This window comes from Melozone crissalis, unplaced genomic scaffold (genome assembly GCF_028551555.1).
Source record: "Melozone crissalis strain CALT ecotype California unplaced genomic scaffold, PUWL_Pcris_2 ptg000086l_1, whole genome shotgun sequence".
NCBI classification, from domain to species: domain Eukaryota; kingdom Metazoa; phylum Chordata; class Aves; order Passeriformes; family Passerellidae; genus Melozone; species Melozone crissalis.
Window position 1 is genome coordinate 1934816 of NW_026535863.1, and position 16568 is coordinate 1951383.

Genomic DNA, 16568 nt, shown 5'->3' on the forward strand with positions numbered 1-16568 from the left:
TCGGGGGGGAGTTAACCCTATTTTGGAAGCATCGCTGTCGCTTTGGGGGGGTCCCATCCCATCTCTCGCGGGGGTGCGATGCGATGCCCGCTCGGGGGGGACGTTAGGGCTGAACCGGGGGGTAACGACTGTCCCCGAGGAGGGGCTTGGGCTGTCCCGGGGGTCCCACAGAGCCGCCTGGGGGGGCTGTCCCGGGGTGCACACGTCTGTCCCGGGGTGTCACGGCTGTCTGGGGGTCACGGCTGACCCCACACGGGTACAGGGCGCTCCGCCGGGGGTGTCACGTTTGTCCGTGGGGGGGTCACGGCTGGCCCAGCGCTGTCACAGCCCCATCCCGGGTCTGCGCCCCCCCAACCCTCCAGCGCCGCAGCCACCTCCTTCCTCCTCCTCCTCCTCGCCACATCCTCCGCCCGCCCCATCCTCTTCCTCGTGCCGGTTTCCGGCCGGGCCCCGCCGGGGACTTTGGTCCATTCCCGGGTTCCTGCATCAATCATCAACCAGGGGAGGGAGCGGCCGCTGCGGCCCCGCCGCCGTAAGAGTCCCCCGGGCGCCCCCCGTCATTCACCCCCCGCCCCCATCACCATCATCACCACCATCACCATCATCACCGCCAGCATCAGCCCCTCCGCTCCTCCCCGGCCCCCCTGGAGCCGCCATGTCCTCTGCCCCCCCGGCCAAGTGCTCCTTCAAGAAGCGGGGTAGCCTGCAGACCCCCAGCCCCGCAGGTGAGACCCCCCCCCCCCCCAAGCACCCCGAGGGGACACCAGGGGACAGCCAGCTCACGGCCCGGGGTGGGGGGGCGATGCTGCGAGTAGGGGGGATCATTTGTTGGGGGGGTAATGCCGCCGTGTTGCTCTGAGGGTTTATTTTGGGGAGGGGGGAGCCACCAGCGTGTCCCGGCACCCGGAGGGGTGGCAGCGGCGGGGGGGGCCCTGCGTGTCCCCTGCCGCCAGCGCAGCGCCTCGGTGGCGCAGTGAGAGCAGAGGAGGAGGAGGAAGGAGGGGGGGCGGACCCGGTTTGGGGGGGCTCCGCGGGGGCGATCTCGGGTGGCGCGGGGTGGGGGGCAGTGGTGGCACGGGGTGGGCAAGGTGGCACTTTGTGGTTGGCACTGTTGGGAGAGGGTCTCAGGGTGCCGCCGGGGCTGCTCCCACACGTGGGTGGCACACGTGTGTTCTGGGTGGATGGCAAATGGTGGTGGTGACACAGGGTGAGTGTGGTGACATCACCGGGGTGAGGTGGCACTACGGGGTTGTCACCTGGGGGGTCTAGGGGCGTCACCGGGGCTGCTCCCGGCTCTGGGGAGCCGCGTTTGTCCTGGGTGGGTGGCACAGGGTGTTCTGGATGGTGGCACGAGTGGGCGAGGTGGCACCTTGGGGTTGTCATCTGTCTGGCACCCGTGTTGGGGGGATCTTGGAGTGCCACCAGAGCTGCCACCTGTCACACGTGGGCAGCACAGGCTGTGTCCCGGGGGCACAGGGCACCCTGTGTGCCCCAGGGGAGGCACCACCAGCACATCTGATGACACCAGTGCCATCCCTGCCCTGGGTGACACAGCCTCCATTCCCATTGGGGTGATGCAGGGAGCAAAAGGGTGATTTGGGGATCAGGGGACGTGGATCTTCCCCCAGCTGTGCTGGGTGGAGGGGCTCTTACTGGTGGACCCAGTTTAACCAGTAGGAGCTGATTTCCAGTGCCCCCAGGCAGGTCTGTGGTGGGTTTGGGGTTGCAGAGGAGGGTGTTGGCATTGGGGTGGCACTGGGCATCCCCCATGGCTTAGTGCTGGTGGGATCAGGGGGTGGGGGGCAATGGGGTGGGTTTGGAGGGGGGATGATGTCGCCTCCCCTACCCCAGTGTGGGCATGTGCCCTCTGTGATGGGATGGGGTGGGATGGGATGGGAAGGGATGGAGGACAGGGAGGTGGCCCTGGCAGGGACCCCAGTGTTGTGCCCCCCATGCCATGGGGGTCCTGCAGCCCAGCCCTGAGCCCCTCATTCATTCACTATTGCTTTCTCACAGCCCCCAGTGGAGCCAGCAGCCCCCCCAGTGCCCCAGGGGGATGAGAGGAGGGGGGGCCCTCTTCCCCTTCAGCTGCCTCAGTTTCCCCATCATCCCCATTGGGAACAGCATCCCAGTTCCATGGTGGGGAGGGGGGGCTGATTAACCCCTTCCTGGCCAGGTGGGGGTCCAGACCCCCCAGCTGATGTTGTCCCACTCCCTGCAGAGCTGCGGGGGGGGCCAGGGGCCCGGCCCCTGCAGTCAGCCTGGTCCCTGCCCGGGAACCCCCACAGCCTGAAGCATTTCCCGGTGGATCTGCGCACGTCCATGGATGGCAAATACAAGGAGATCGCTGAGGTGGGTGCGGGGCACACAGCTTGCCAGGTCCGGGGGGGTGAGCCTGTGTTGGGGGAGTGGGGGGGCGGGTCTCCCCTCCATCCTTCCTCCACTCCTATCCTCCCCAAACCCTCCTTCCTTCCCACTTGTTCAGCTCTGAGTGTGGGAATCCCTGTGAGCCTTTCTCTGCCAACCCAGGGGTTGAGGCAGGGCTGAGGCTGCACCCAGCTCATGTCAGGGCTGCTCTGGGCTCAGCTCAGGAATGCTCTGGGCTCATGGCAGAGCTGAGGCTGCACCCAGCTTGTGGCAGGGCTGCTCTGGACACAGTCCATGGCAGGGCTGAGGCTGCACCTAGCCCATGACATGGATGCTCAGGGCTCAGCTCATGTCAGGGCTGCTCTGGACACAACTCAGGACTGTTTTGGCCGCAGCTCAGTGCTGCTCTGGGCACAGCTCACAGCAGGGCTGCTCTGGGCACAGCTCAGGGCTGCTCTGGGCACAGCTCATGGCAGGGCTGCTCTGGGCACAGCTCAGTGCTGCTCTGGGCACAGCTCAGGGCTGCTCTGGGCACAGCTCACAGCAGGGCTGCTCTGGGCACAGCTCAGTGCTGCTCTGGGCACAGCTCAGGGCTGCTCTGGGCACAGCTCATGGCAGGACTGAGGCTGCACCTAGCCCATGACACGGATGCTCTGGGCTCAGCTCAGGGATGCTCTGGACACAGTTCATGTCAGGGTTGCTCAGGGCTCAGCTCAGGGCTGCTTTGAGCTTGGCTCAGGGATGCTCTGGGCTCAGTTTAGGGCTCCTCTGGGCTCAGCTCACAACAAGGCTACTCTGGGCATAGCTCAGGGCTCTGGGCACAGCTCAGGGATGCTCTGGGCTCATGGCAGGGCTGGGGCTGTACCCAGCTCACAGCAGGGCTGGGGCTGTACCCAGCTCACGGCAGGGCTGCTCTGCAGGAGCTGTTTTGCCGCTCGCTGGCTGAGAACGAGATGCGCACGGCTCCCTACGAGTTCCCCGAGGAGAGCCCCATCGAGCAGCTGGAGGAGCGGCGCCAGCGCCTGGAGCGCCAGATCAGCCAGGACGTCAAGTAAGCCTGGGGAGTTCCCCTGTGTGCACCCCAAATGGCTGGAAGGGAGCCCTGCACGGGGCCAGGCCACCTCCCCGCCCCAAGAGGCTGTCTCTGTGCCAGCTCTGTGTGCCCTCTCCCCTGGGTGTCGCACTTGGTGTCCCCTTTGCAGTGAGTTTTTGGCTGGTTTCTGTCTGGTTTCTGTTGTTTTGGCATTAACGGGGTGTTTTCTCTCCCCGGCCCCCCCCCATTTCTCTCCCCCTCGTCCCCCCGGCTGTCCCCCCCCTCCACCGCCGCCTCCTTGTCCCCAGACTTGAGCCCGACATTTTGCTCAGAGCCAAACAGGACTTCCTGAAAATTGACAGTGCTGCGGACTTACAGTGAGTGTCCGGCCCGGTGTCACCGGCCGGGGCCACGGGGGGGATCGGGGACCCGCCTGGCCCCGTCTGACCCAGCACACCCAAGCATGGAGCCAAGAGGTCCCTCCCAGCCACTCTCACCGACACTGAATGCACCTGGGGAGGGGGGTTGGGGTGAGCTGGGGGTCCCAGCTCTGCTGCTGGCACAGGACCCCTGTCCTGGCCCTGTCATCCCCTGGATGGGGGGTCTGACGCTGTGTGTCCCCTCCCTCCTGTCTCCGCTTGGGAGCTGTCTCTGTCGTGAGTTTTTTTTGTTCTTTGTGCCCTTCCTCCTCCCCACTCCCACTTTTCATTGTGCTCATCAGGGCTGAGGGATGTGTTTTGGGAAGGGGGACAATGCCACCACCAAAAAGGACACGGGTGGCACAGCTGCCACAACCTCGTGGTGGCATCCCTGGGGACAGCGTCACCGTCCTGCCACCCCAGGGCTGGACGCAGTCCCTGGGGTGGGGCTCATGCTGCTGTTGGCATACATGGGAATGGGGCAGACCTGTCACTGTCCCACTGGCCACATCTGTCCCCACAGGCTCTTCAAGGAGCAGAATGACAGCCTGGTGGACCATGTCCCCAAGGAGCGGGAGGCGCTGCTGGAGCGAGAATTCCAGCGGGTCACCATCTCTGGGGAGGAGAAGTGTGGGGTGAGCCTCCTCCTGACCCCCCTGGAAACCAGGCAAGGGTCTCCAGGCTGCCAACCCCAGCTTGGGGGGTGGTTTTTTGTTTGGTGTCCCCTCTCCAGGTGCCCTTCACCGACCTGCTGGATGCAGCCAAGAGCGTGGTGAAGGCGCTGTTTGTGAGGGAGAAGTACATGGGGCTGTCCCTGCAGAGCTTCTGCAAGACCACGGCCCGGTACCTGCAGGAGCTCTCTGAGAAGCCCCTGGAGACCCGAGGCTACGAGGAGGTGCCCGAGACCCCCGTGGCTGCTGGTGAGCACGCTGTGGGAGGGTCTCAGTGCAGAGCTGGGGTGCTGCAGGAGCTTTTGGGGTGATGCTGGGTGTCTCCTGACTGCAGATGCCCCCGTGCACCCCCCGTTTGCTGAGCAGCACCCGTATGAGAAGTGGGACCCCAAGAACATGCCTGCGGATCTTGGCTTCGGGCTGAAGATGGTGGATGGTGTTGTGCACGTCTACACCAAGCAGGACATCACTGACAAGTGAGTTTTGTGAGGGGAGGATCCTGCTCATTGGGGTGAGGAGTTTTTTGGGGGAGCTGTCTCTCACGTGTGTCCCCCACCAGGAGCACGGAGCTGGACCTGCCATACCCCGACCTGCAGGAGTTCATCGCCGACATGAATTTCCTCATGGCTTTGATCATCAATGGGCCCATGTAAGGGGAAGGGTCCCATGGGAGGGTCCCACCCTGGGGGGGATCCCATGTTGGGGGTGTGACAGGACCCAGGCACAGCCCCAAGGACGTGGCAGTGACTCTGGCACACAGTGCTGGTGCAGCTCCCACGTCCACCCTCACCTGTGTCCAAGAGTCTATGTTCCCATATGTGTGGGGGCACCAGCCTTTTGGGGCTGGATGTTCTGCTTCCTCACCCCCAAACTGAGCTCCTCTTCCCTGTTTTGGGCAGCAAATCCTTCTGCTACCGCCGGCTTCAGTACCTGAGCAACAAGTTCCAGATGCATGTGCTGCTCAATGAGATGAAGGAGTTGGCGGCCCAGAAGAAGGTGCCTCACCGTGACTTCTACAACATCCGCAAGGTACCTGGGGATCCTGAGCTAGTCCCAGGTTTTGGGGGGTTCCTGGCTGGACTGGGGAGCTCTGGGAGGGTCTCAGGGCTGAGCATCACCTCCCTGGTGCAGGTGGACACCCACATCCATGCCTCGTCCTGCATGAACCAGAAGCATCTCTTGCGCTTCATCAAGCGGGCGATGAAGAAGCACCTGGATGAAATTGTCCATGTGGAGAAGGGGAAGGAGCAGACGCTCAAGGAGGTGTTTGAGACGATGAACCTCACAGCCTACGACCTGAGCGTGGACACACTGGATGTCCATGCGGTACGGGAGGCTCCCAAACCCTGGGGATGAGCAAATCCCATCCTTGGTTCTTCTCCAGGGGGTTTTCCCAGGAGATGGGGGGTTGGTGGGGGTTGGGGTGGGTGATGAGGACTCTCAGGTCACACCTGTCCCACGTTTAGGACCGGAACACCTTCCACCGCTTCGACAAGTTCAACGCCAAGTACAACCCCATCGGGGAGTCCATCCTGCGGGAGATCTTCATCAAGACGGACAACCGCGTCTCGGGGAAGTACTTTGCCCACATCATCAAGGTGGGCCACCTCCCCTCCTCGTGGTGGCGATACAACTCATGTCCCCTTCCCAGTGGCCAAGCAGTGACAGTTGTCGCTTGTCCCTTCCCATCAGGAGGTGATGGCAGACCTGGAGGAGAGCAAGTACCAGAACGCGGAGCTGCGCCTGTCCATCTACGGGCGCTCGCGGGATGAGTGGGACAAGCTGGCCCGCTGGGCCGTCAGCCACCGCGTGCACTCCAACAACGTGCGCTGGCTCGTGCAGGTGCCCCGGCTCTTGTGAGTGAAGGGGGCACAGGAACCCTCACTTGGGTTGGGGGGATGCAGGCCACCCCACTATTGGAATTAAATACCAATATTGCCAGATGGAACGTGCCTGGGCTCATCTGGCCCTTGCTTGACCAAGGGTGGCAGCTGTGGTGGTTTCACCTCAGAGACACTTTTGGCTGGCTGGATGCTGCAGCTGGGCACTGGGGACAAGTCCAGGCATGCAGGAACTCAGGTTTGCCTCTGGTGGAAAAGCTTCAAGGCGAAGTGAAGGAAAAGGAGTCAGTTCTGATGGAGGGTTTGGATCCAGAGCTTTATTCTGGCCCACAGGCCTCTGAATGCAGCAACAGCCCCAACAGAACCACTGAACCCCGTGGTTTCTGTGTCTTTTAACCCCAGAGAGAGGGGGAGGGAAGGGGTAGGGATCCCACCAACCAGGTAAGGGGGTAAAGTCTCAGGGGCCAAATTACACCTGGATGGCCCAATGTCCCCAGGGTTGAAAGGCATCTTTTGAACTTCACCAATCACACCATGCCCTTGCTGGAATGCCAGGATTGATGGACAGCACTCAGCAGGGGCAAGGGAGGGGAAGGGAGAGGTTGTTGGCACACCTGGGGAAAGAACCGGGATGACTGAGACAGGCTGTTACATCCCACTGCAACACCCCACTGCTGGCTGGGGTGGGGAATGGGGAAAGCCGGCTCTGAGTGGGGTCCATTCCCTGCAGTGACATCTACCGGACGAAGAAGCAGCTGGCCAACTTCCAGGAGATGCTGGAGAATATCTTCCTGCCGCTCTACGAGGCCACAATCCACCCAGCCCAGCACCCAGAGCTGCACCTCTTCCTGGAGCACGTGAGTGCTGAGTCCTGCTCCTGGGGACACCCCAGCCCAAACCCAGCTGGAGCGAGGGGTGGCATCCCACCCTGGGGCTGTCTGTCCTGCAGGTGGATGGCTTTGACAGCGTGGATGATGAATCCAAACCAGAGCATCACATCTTCAACCTGGATAGCCCTTTGCCAGGCAACTGGGTGGAGGAGGACAACCCACCCTACTCCTACTACCTGTACTACATGTATGCCAACATGACAGTGCTCAACCACCTCCGGCGGTAAGGACATGGCACATCCCCAATTCCCCCATTCCTGGCCTGGAACCCGTGCCCCTCAAGAGGCTCTGGGGAGGTCACAGGGTGATGCTGACAGAAAAACACCCCTTGCAGGAAGAGGGGCTTCCACACCTTCGTTCTGCGCCCGCACTGTGGTGAGGCCGGTCCCATCCACCACCTCGTGTCGGGGTTCATGGTGTCAGAGAACATCTCCCACGGGTTGTTGCTGCGCAAGGTGAGCGGGGACGGGGTGTCTGGGGGGGCTGGGGGTGTGGTGGGACCCCCCCTTACCCTGCTGTGCCCCACAGGCCCCTGTGCTGCAGTACCTGTACTACCTGGCCCAGATTGGCATTGCCATGTCCCCGCTGAGCAACAACAGCCTCTTCCTGAGCTACCACCGCAACCCCCTGCCCGAGTACCTCTCACGGGGGCTCATGGTCTCGCTCTCCACTGATGATCCCCTCCAGTTCCACTTCACCAAGGTGAGCGTTTGTGGGGGGCACCAGCCAGTGACCCTCAGAGGGGCTGTGGGGTGGGCATGGCTGGGTGATGGGATGAGGCCGGTAGTGGGATGGGGTTGGTGGTGAGGTAGGGCCACTGGCAGCACTGATGGATTCTGGAGGGTGCTGGTGGTGTAGAGGGGCTGGGAGGAGGTGGGGACCCCCGTCCTGCCTGAGGGGTCTGTGTGGTGTGGTGGGAGCTGAGGGTGTCTGTCCCCAGGAGCCGCTGATGGAGGAGTACAGCATCGCCACCCAGGTGTGGAAGCTCAGCTCCTGTGACATGTGTGAGCTGGCCCGCAACAGCGTCCTCATGAGCGGCTTCTCCCACAAGGTGAGGCCCATTCCCTCATTCCCCATTCTGCAGTTTGCCTACTCCTGATTCCCATTTGCCCCAGTTTCCCCATTCCTCCATTTGCCCAACCCCCTTCCCATTTGCCTCCATTCCCATCCCCAATGCCCACATTCGCCCACTCCATCCCCAGTTCCCATTCCCACTCCCAGTTCCCCAATTCCCACTCCCAGTTCCCCCATTCCCAATTCCCATTCACACCCAGTTGCCCATTCCCTTGTTCCCATTTCCCATTCACCCCCAGTTCCCCCATTCCCACTCCCAGTTCCCCCATTGCCATTCCCCCATTCCCATTCCCCCTCCCCGTGCACTGGGAGCACTGGGAGCACTGGGACAGCCCCGGGTCCTGTCCCCCCTCCCCAGGTGAAGAGCTACTGGCTGGGGCCCAACTACCTGAAGGAGGGTCCGGAGGGGAACGACATCCGCCGCACCAACGTGCCCGACATCCGCGTCAGCTACCGCTTCGAGACGCTGTGCCAGGAGCTGACCCTCATCACGCAGGCGGTGCAGAGCGCCGAGCTGGAGCCCATCCAGGAGGAGGACGTGCTCACCATCTCCCTGGGCACCCACTGACCCCCAGTTCCCCCCCGAGCCCCCCAGGGCTCCGCTGCCGTCCCCCTGCCCGCTCCTGCCGCTGTCTCGGTGCCGTTGCAGGGCGCGGCGTTTATTGAGTCCTCTCCGTTTCATCTTGGTTTGGTCGTTTTATGGGTGGTTCTTTTTGTCTTTTTCTGTTGTTTTTAATTGGGGTCTCCTTGCTGGCTTGGGCCCTGCTCGCACCAGGAGGTGACACGGGGGAGGGCACAGCCAGGGGGTCCTGGATTTACCTCCCAGTGACAAGTCGAGGTCCTGGGTGCTGCTGTGGTGGCAGTGTGGGAGTGCCAGCCCAGCCCCACCTGGGTCCTGATGCTCCTTAACCCTGGTGCCCTCTCAGCCTGCTCTTCCACCCCGTGGGGACAACCAGAGGAACCCAGAGCTGAGGTCTCTGCTGTCGCCGGGGACACAGTGGCCCAGAGCACAGGGGGATGGTGCCTGCTGGGGGATGCTCCATCCTCATCACCACAGGGAGGAAGGCAGGGGGTGGCGTGGGGAAGGTTTCATCCTCACCACCTCAGGGATGAAGGGAAGGGGAGCAGGTGCCATGTGTCCCTGTCCCCAGGACTCCCAGGAGATGTTTGTTTGTGGCCCAAATCGGGCTGGACCAGGCTTCTCCCATCCCTGTGGGGCACTGCCCCCTGTGTCCCTGCAGTTTCCCATCCCAGTGCTGCTCATCTGCATCTGGAGCCGGCATTCCTGGGAAAAAACAAAGTTTTGAGAAAAACCTAACCGAGCATGAAAAATAAAAATATTTAAGTAAAACACCGGAGTCGAAGTGAAGGGAGGGAGGGAGCACAGCCCCAGAGGGAAACTGAGGCACAGAAGGGGGTTGTGTGTGCCCTCATGCTTTGGGTTTGGGGGTGCCCAGGGTGATGTGGGAGGGTCAGAGGGCGGATTGAGAGCGGCGGTGGCAGCGTCAGCGCTGGCGGGACGCCCGGACACCGAGCCCGCAGCGCTGACGACAGAGGGAGGGGACAGGGGAGGATCCTGTCCCGGTCCGTCCCAGTCCGTCCCGGTCCGTCCCAGTCCGCCCAGTCCGTCCCTGTCCGTGTTCTCGCAGAACCTCGGGCGAGTGTCACCATGGTGGTCACACTGGGCTACTGGGACATCCGGGGGGTGAGTGGCACTGAGGGAGGACGGTGGGGACGGGGGAGGGCACGGCTATGGGAGTGCCGGGGGTCTCAGAGCGATGTAGGGGTGCGGGGGGTCCAGAGCGGTGTGGGGGTGCTGGGGGTCTCAGGGTGTGGGGGAGAGGTCCGGGGGAGTCTCTGGGGTGCCAAAAGCGGGTGCTGTGCCCCCAGCTGGCCCACGCCATCCGCCTGCTGCTGGAGTACACCGAGACCCCGTACCAGGAGCGCCAGTACCGCCCCGGCCCAGGTGAGGGGGGCAGGGGGGTGGGACCCCAAATCCCCTCACTCCCTCCCCCAGCCCCGCGATCCTGCTGAGTCAGAAAGGGGGGGACGCCCCCACTTGTCTACGTGTCCCGCCACCCCTCCTGCCACCTTTGTCCCCCGCCATGAAAGGACCTTGATCCCTCTCAGTGCCAACGTTCTCCCGTGTCTGTCCCGGGAGGGGGCAGGGGCTGCCCCGGGGAGCGGGGTGGACACCCCCAATGCCCGCACCCCCCATTACTGTGAGTGCCACGAGTGGGGGCAGAGGGTCTTGGGGGGTGGGAACGGGACACTCCCAATGCCCGCATCCCCCCATTGCTGTGGGGCGGAGGGTCTGGGGGGTGACACACCCTCAGTGCCCGCACCCCCCAATACTGTGAGTGCCACGAGTGGGGCAGAGGGTCTGAGGGACCCCCCCCCCCCTCATCTCTCTGCCCCCCCAGCCCCTGACTATGACCCGAGCGACTGGACCAACGAGAAGGAGAAGCTGGGGCTCGACTTCCCCAACGTAGGTGATAGGGGGTGTGTGTCGGGGGTTGTGTGTGGGGTTTGGGGGGGTTCTCCCGAGCTGACCCCCATCCCGGCACCCGCAGCTCCCGTACCTCATCGACGGCAACACCAAACTGACCCAGAGCAACGCCATCCTGCGCTACATCGCCCGCAAGCACAACATGTGTGAGTGGGGGGGCCCCCGGCCCGGGGGGGGGGTCTCAATCACTGGGGTTTGTGGGGGGTGGGCTGTGTAAAACGCCAATCGCTTGTTTTTTAAAAGTTTAAAAGTGTAATGATAATAAAGTATTATATATACAGTATAATACAATATAATAGTATAGTATAGTATAGTATATAATAATATATAATAGTATATAATATATAATAATGTAATATACTATTATAAAATATAATAGCATAATATAGTATAGTATATAACAGGAGATAGTATATAATAGCATACAATATAATATAATAATATTATATTATAGTACATATAATATTATGTATATATAATATAATATTGCTACTACTATAAAAATAGCAGTATAATTAGAGTAATAACAATTTGGACAATTTGGATTAGAACAATATGAGACAACAAGAACAAAGAGTTAAGGACAGTCCCGGTACCTCTTTCTGGGCAATATAAACCCGAAAAAGGACCCACATTAACAGAGGATTAACCCTTAAAAACAACAGCCTGTTGCAAGTTCATACACCTCATGCGTGATGAATAAATTCCATTCAAACAAAAGATTCTGCTTGGTCATCGTCAACTTCTTCCTCTTAATCCTGACAGCATCTTCAGGGTTGAGCGAGGTGGGAAGAAGTTCGTTACTTCTGATAAGGGAGCAATAAATTCCCTTTCTCTGAAAGATTTAGGTTTCCTCTGAGCGGTATCTCAGTGCCAGTACTGTCACTGTTAGACTGGACGTGACACACACACGTGATCAGGGCTCAAGAAGAAAAAATTTTCATTCTGCGTGTTCTCTAGTTTATATACTCTTAACAAAGAGTGAACTTGAGTCATTAACTACATCACAATAGCTTGTTATATTCATTGGTGCAAAGCAATTAACGTCAATATAATTGCCAAAAGTTTTACAGAAATTCAATAAGGCACGTATACACATCTACTTAGGCACGTAGTCTAGCTTACAAAAATTTTCATGTATCTTTTCTTATCGGTTTCCATGCTTATGGCCTTGTCTTCTTTCTTGCTATGGATACACTTTAAAATCATCAATTGTTACTTTTATTAACTTAGTTTTGTTTGCAGGCCAGCTGTCAAACCCCTCCATAAGTACCTCATTCCTTTCTTAAAAAAAATCTCACACACGAGATTTTTTTCTATTTTAACATTATGTTATAACGTGAACTATATTTAACACACTACTTAAAAAATTAAAACAGCATAACTTTGTAACACAACACATAAAATAATCATTTTAACATTTGTGAAAAGCCAATCATAAAATCTGCATTTTTCACATGGGCTGACACCTCCCCTCCCTGCAGGTGGTGAGACAGAGGAGGAGAAGCAGCGTGTGGATGTGCTGGAAAACCAGCTGATGGACTTGAGGATGAATTTCGCCCGGCTTTGCTACAGCCCTGACTTTGTGAGTGCCCCTGGGGGTGTCAGGGGGGGACAGATCCACCCTGTGGGTGTATTTGAGTGTCCCCAGGAGAAGGGAAGAGAGGAGAATCTTGACTCCATGTTTCAGAAGGCTGATTTACTGTTTTATGATATATATTATATGAAAAGAAAATGGTATATTAAATCTACATTAAAGAAAGAGAAAGGATTTAATCAGAAGGCAAGAAAATAAGGACAATAAAATCTTGTGACTGACCAGAGAGTCTGAGACAGCCAGACTGTGATTGGCAATTAATTAACAACAACTACATGAGACCAATCAAAGATGCACCTGCCACATCCCACAGCAGCAGATAACCATAGTTTACATTTTGTTTCTGAGGCCTCTTAACTTCTCAGGAGAAAAGATCCTGGCAAAAGGATTTTCCATCAAATACATCAGTGACATCCCCCATGTGGGACACTGAGCCACCCCTGGCACGGGGGCACATCCCTGTCCTGGCTGCACTGGGGGTGATGTCCCTGGGTTCTGGGGGGCCTGGGGGAGCAGCCCCCAAAACTGTGCCCCCTCATGCCATGCAGGAGAAGTTGAAGCCGGCGTTCCTGGAGCAGCTGCCCAAGAAGCTGCAGGAGCTGTCGCGGTTCCTGGGCTCCCGGCCCTGGTTTGCAGGGCAGAAGGTTGGTGGGGGATGCTGGGGGGTTTTGGGGAGTCCCTATGGGGTCTGACCGCCCTGGCCCTCCCCCAGCTCACCTTCGTGGACTTCCTGGCCTATGATGTGCTGGACCAGCAGCGCATGTTCGTGCCCGAGTGCCCCGAGCTGAAGGGAAACCTGGCGCAGTTCCTGCAGCGCTTCGAGGTGAGCGGGGCCGGGACAGCCCGGGGCAACCCGGGGCCACCGCGGTGTCCCGGCCCCACCTCCGTCCCTGACACTCAGTGTCCCCATCCCTGACACCTCAGTGCTCTGTCCTTGTCCCATCCCAAACCCTGTCCTAAAATCCCCGGTGTTTCTGTCTCCATCCCATTCCTGTCACCCCTGTGAACCCAGCACTGGAACCCTGGTGTCCCCAACACTGACATCCCAATGTCCCCATCTCATTCCCGACACTCCAATGTCCCTGTCCCAATTCCTGACACCTCAGGGTCCAGCTCTGTCCCCATCCCTGACCCTCTGGTGTTCTCATTCCTGTCCCAAAAACCCTGGTGTCCCTGTCCCCATCCCCTCCATCCCACTGTCCCCATCTCACATATCCCATTGGTCCCATCCCTCTCCCCAACACCCTGGAGTCCTTGTCCCCATCTCAGACATCCCTGTCCCCAAACATCCCAGTGTCCCTGTGCCCCTCCAGACACGCCTGTCCCCATCCTTGTCCCAAACACCCCAGTGTCCCTGTCCCTGTCCCAAACATCCTGGTGTCCCCGTCCCTGTCCCAAATACCCCAGTGTGCCTGTCCCCATACCAGCCACCACAGTGCCCCCACCCCTGACCCCGTGGTGTCCAAATCCCTGTCCACAACACCCCAGTGTCCCCATCCCAGCCACCCCAGTGTCCCCACCCCTGTCCCCACCTCAGATATCCCTATCCCAAACACCCCAGTGTCCCCATCCGAAAGACCCCAGTGTCCCCACCCCTGTCCCCAACACCCTGGTGTCCCCACCCCTGTCCCCATGGTGTGTCCCTGTCCCCACGTGTCCCCATGTGTCCCCCAGGCCCTGGACAAGGTCTCTGCCTACATGCGCTCGGGGCGCTTCATGAAGACTCCGATTTTCTGGCGCACAGCCAAGTGGTGCAACACCAAGGAGTGAGGGGCTGACCCCCTCTGCGCCCCCAAAGCACCCCCAATAAACCTCGGGGGGCTCCCCCTTGTCTGTTCTGTGTCTGTACCTCCTCCCTGAGCTGCTGAGGGGCTGTGGGGGGAGTGGGGGTAACTCCTCATTTGTGGGGTTGGGACCCTCCTGGGTGTGGGATGGGGAGAGCCATTCCTAGAGGACCCCTGGAATAAGGGGGACCCCCGTGGAGTCTATGGGGAGCAAGGTGGGGTCCCTATTCCCCCAGGATAAGGGAGACCCCCCTGCAGCTGAGGAGATTGAAAGGGGGGACCCCAATGAAGCTTGAGGGGGGTGGTCACAGAGGGACCCATGGCCCCCAGGATAAGGGGCTTCCCATGGAGTTTGGGAGGCTGAAAACTTCCCCCAGGAAAAGGGGGAACCCTAAAGGAATTTAAGGGGGCTGCAGAGGAATTGAAAGGAATTGACAGGAATTGACAGGAATTGAAGGGGCTGCTGAGCCCTAGAATAAGGGGTCCCCATGGAGTTTGTGGGGTGGCAGTGCCCCCAGAATAAAGTGGTCCCGTGGGGATGGATGGGGTGTGTCACAGAACCCCTCGGATGAGGAGGACCCCATGGAATTCAGGGGGTCACAAAGCCACAGGGATGGGGAGCGTCACAGAACCACCTGTTATGGGGGACCCTCCTAGAACTTGGGGCGGCCACAGACACCCCAGAATAAGGGGGGGACGCAGAACTCCCGGAATTCGGGGAACCCCATGGGGTTTGGGGGGTCGTGGAACTCCCGGGATAAGGGGGTTCTGTGCGGGCGGGGGGAGGCACAGAATCCTCCTGCTGAGAGCTGTCCGTCAGTCTCAGTGGGGCAGCAAGGCCATGGTCTGATTGGCAAAGTTCAAAAGATGCCCCTTAGCCCTGGGATCATTGGCCTGTCAAGCTGCCATTGTCCCCTGAGACTCCCCCCCTCCCACCTGGCTCTTTCCTCCCCCTGCCCCCAAGCTTAAAAGGACACAGGGACCATGCGGTCGGGTTTCTTTTGGAGCTGTTACCAAGATTCAGAGATCTGTGACCCTGGAATAAAGCTCTGGATTTAACACTCCGGCAGAATCCGTCTCCTTTTCCTCTCCACCATCGCCTGAACCCTTTCCACCAGAAGTAAACTGAGTTCCTGCTTGTCTGGACTTGTTCCAAGTGCCAGCTGCAGCATCCAGCTAGCCAGCGGTGTCTCTGAGGTGAAAACACCACAGCTGCCGCCTCTGGTGAAGCAGCAAGGGCCAGATGAGCCCAGGCACATTCCATCCCAGCCCAGGTAATATTGGGATCATATTCCAATATTTTGGCGCCCAACGTGGGGCAAGAAGCCACGACCCTGAGATTAAGAGTCTCAAGCTCTACCGACTGAGCTAGCAGGGCAAGCCATACTGCCGAGCCGAGGGGAGGGGCAGGCAGAGCTCTCCCAGTCCTCCAAGGTGGCGCCGCCAATTCCAAAAGCGGCAAAACAACGCCACACTGAGCTACAGCCTAGAACGCAATCGCTCCTGCTCTGCAGGGCTGCGTAGCCTAGTATGCAAGAGGGAAAAAGAACAGAACTCAAAGCAGAGACTGTTATTCGAGCTTCTACCCCCACTAAGGAGCAGAGATACTCACTGAAATTGAAGCTGTAGGTAGCAAGGTCAGGCAGGGTGGTCTCTTCACTGGAATAGGACCCCATGGGCAGGAGAGGCTCCCCTATTCTCCTCTGGAAAGTTCACTCACCAGAAAGGAACTGCAACACCTCAGTGGGGGCCAAGATTTTCTCCTGGTTTAGGGCAAATTTGGTAGAGAATTTCCAAAGGAGGGCCCCTCCAGAAAGCAAACCCACACGGCCCCTCCCCACAACCAGCTTGGGAGGAATTACTGGGAGAGAAGTGGAAAGAACCTGTTTATTTAACAGGCACAGCACCCCCCAGCACACAAAATGAACAATACCAGATGACACCACTCTGAAAAAGATGACAAATTCAGAAAGTCTCTCTCAGGGGTGGTCGCTCTGTTCTCAGTCCCTCCGGTGCTGGGGCAGCTGCTGCAGCCACAAGGTGCAAACTCTTCGTGTTCCCAGGTCCCAGTCTGTGGCAAGTTCGGGATGGTGGAAAAAAGGAAAGGAGAAACAGTCCAGGAAGAAATTTGGACTGTTTAGCTAAACTAACTAATGAGCAGAAGCAAAAGCAAGCAGAAGCAAGGCAGAAGCAAGAGTGACAGAGAAAGCAAAGCGAAAAGCAAAAGCAGCAAAGCCAAAGCCACACTAGCTAGTGTCTCTGTGTCCCACCAGGCTGATAAGAAAACCCAAACAAAACTTTCACTCTTCAGAGCCAGTCTTAAAGGCAGAGAACATAATATGCAGCATAAACAGAACACATGAATGGGGATCCAAGCATCATA

General features: G+C 58.9%; 2 protein-coding genes and 1 non-coding gene across 5 annotated transcripts; 2 read left to right on the forward strand and 1 right to left on the reverse strand.

The window, feature by feature from the left end:
• The first annotated feature begins 427 nt into the window (after positions 1 to 427).
• AMPD2 (adenosine monophosphate deaminase 2) lies at positions 428 to 9646 on the forward strand. 3 transcript variants are annotated; one of them, XM_054290698.1, is made up of 18 exons: positions 428 to 532; positions 2222 to 2352; positions 3288 to 3418; positions 3709 to 3777; positions 4343 to 4454; positions 4553 to 4739; positions 4825 to 4966; positions 5050 to 5139; positions 5390 to 5519; positions 5622 to 5816; positions 5957 to 6088; positions 6183 to 6346; positions 7062 to 7188; positions 7281 to 7444; positions 7556 to 7676; positions 7750 to 7923; positions 8162 to 8272; positions 8654 to 9646. In XM_054290698.1, the coding sequence occupies exons 2-18, from the start codon at positions 2323 to 2325 to the stop codon at positions 8861 to 8863; spliced, it is 2289 nt and encodes a 762-aa protein (XP_054146673.1). In that variant the 5' UTR covers positions 428 to 532; positions 2222 to 2322; the 3' UTR covers positions 8864 to 9646. The 3 variants fall into 3 exon arrangements, with proteins under 3 accessions (XP_054146673.1, XP_054146671.1, XP_054146672.1); XM_054290696.1 differs by lacking the exon at positions 428 to 532 and adding an exon at positions 555 to 725; XM_054290697.1 differs by lacking the exons at positions 428 to 532; positions 3709 to 3777 and adding an exon at positions 555 to 725.
• A 273-nt stretch (positions 9647 to 9919) lies between these two features.
• LOC128946800 (glutathione S-transferase 2) lies at positions 9920 to 14201 on the forward strand. Its single transcript, XM_054290770.1, has 8 exons — positions 9920 to 10000; positions 10186 to 10261; positions 10719 to 10783; positions 10869 to 10950; positions 12289 to 12389; positions 12950 to 13045; positions 13114 to 13224; positions 14076 to 14201. The coding sequence occupies exons 1-8, from the start codon at positions 9965 to 9967 to the stop codon at positions 14169 to 14171; spliced, it is 663 nt and encodes a 220-aa protein (XP_054146745.1). The 5' UTR covers positions 9920 to 9964; the 3' UTR covers positions 14172 to 14201.
• A 1289-nt stretch (positions 14202 to 15490) lies between these two features.
• Positions 15491 to 15563, reverse strand: TRNAK-CUU (transfer RNA lysine (anticodon CUU)). Its single transcript has one exon. It is a non-coding gene; the product is annotated as a tRNA-Lys (tRNA).
• Positions 15564 to 16568: the final 1005 nt, after the last annotated feature.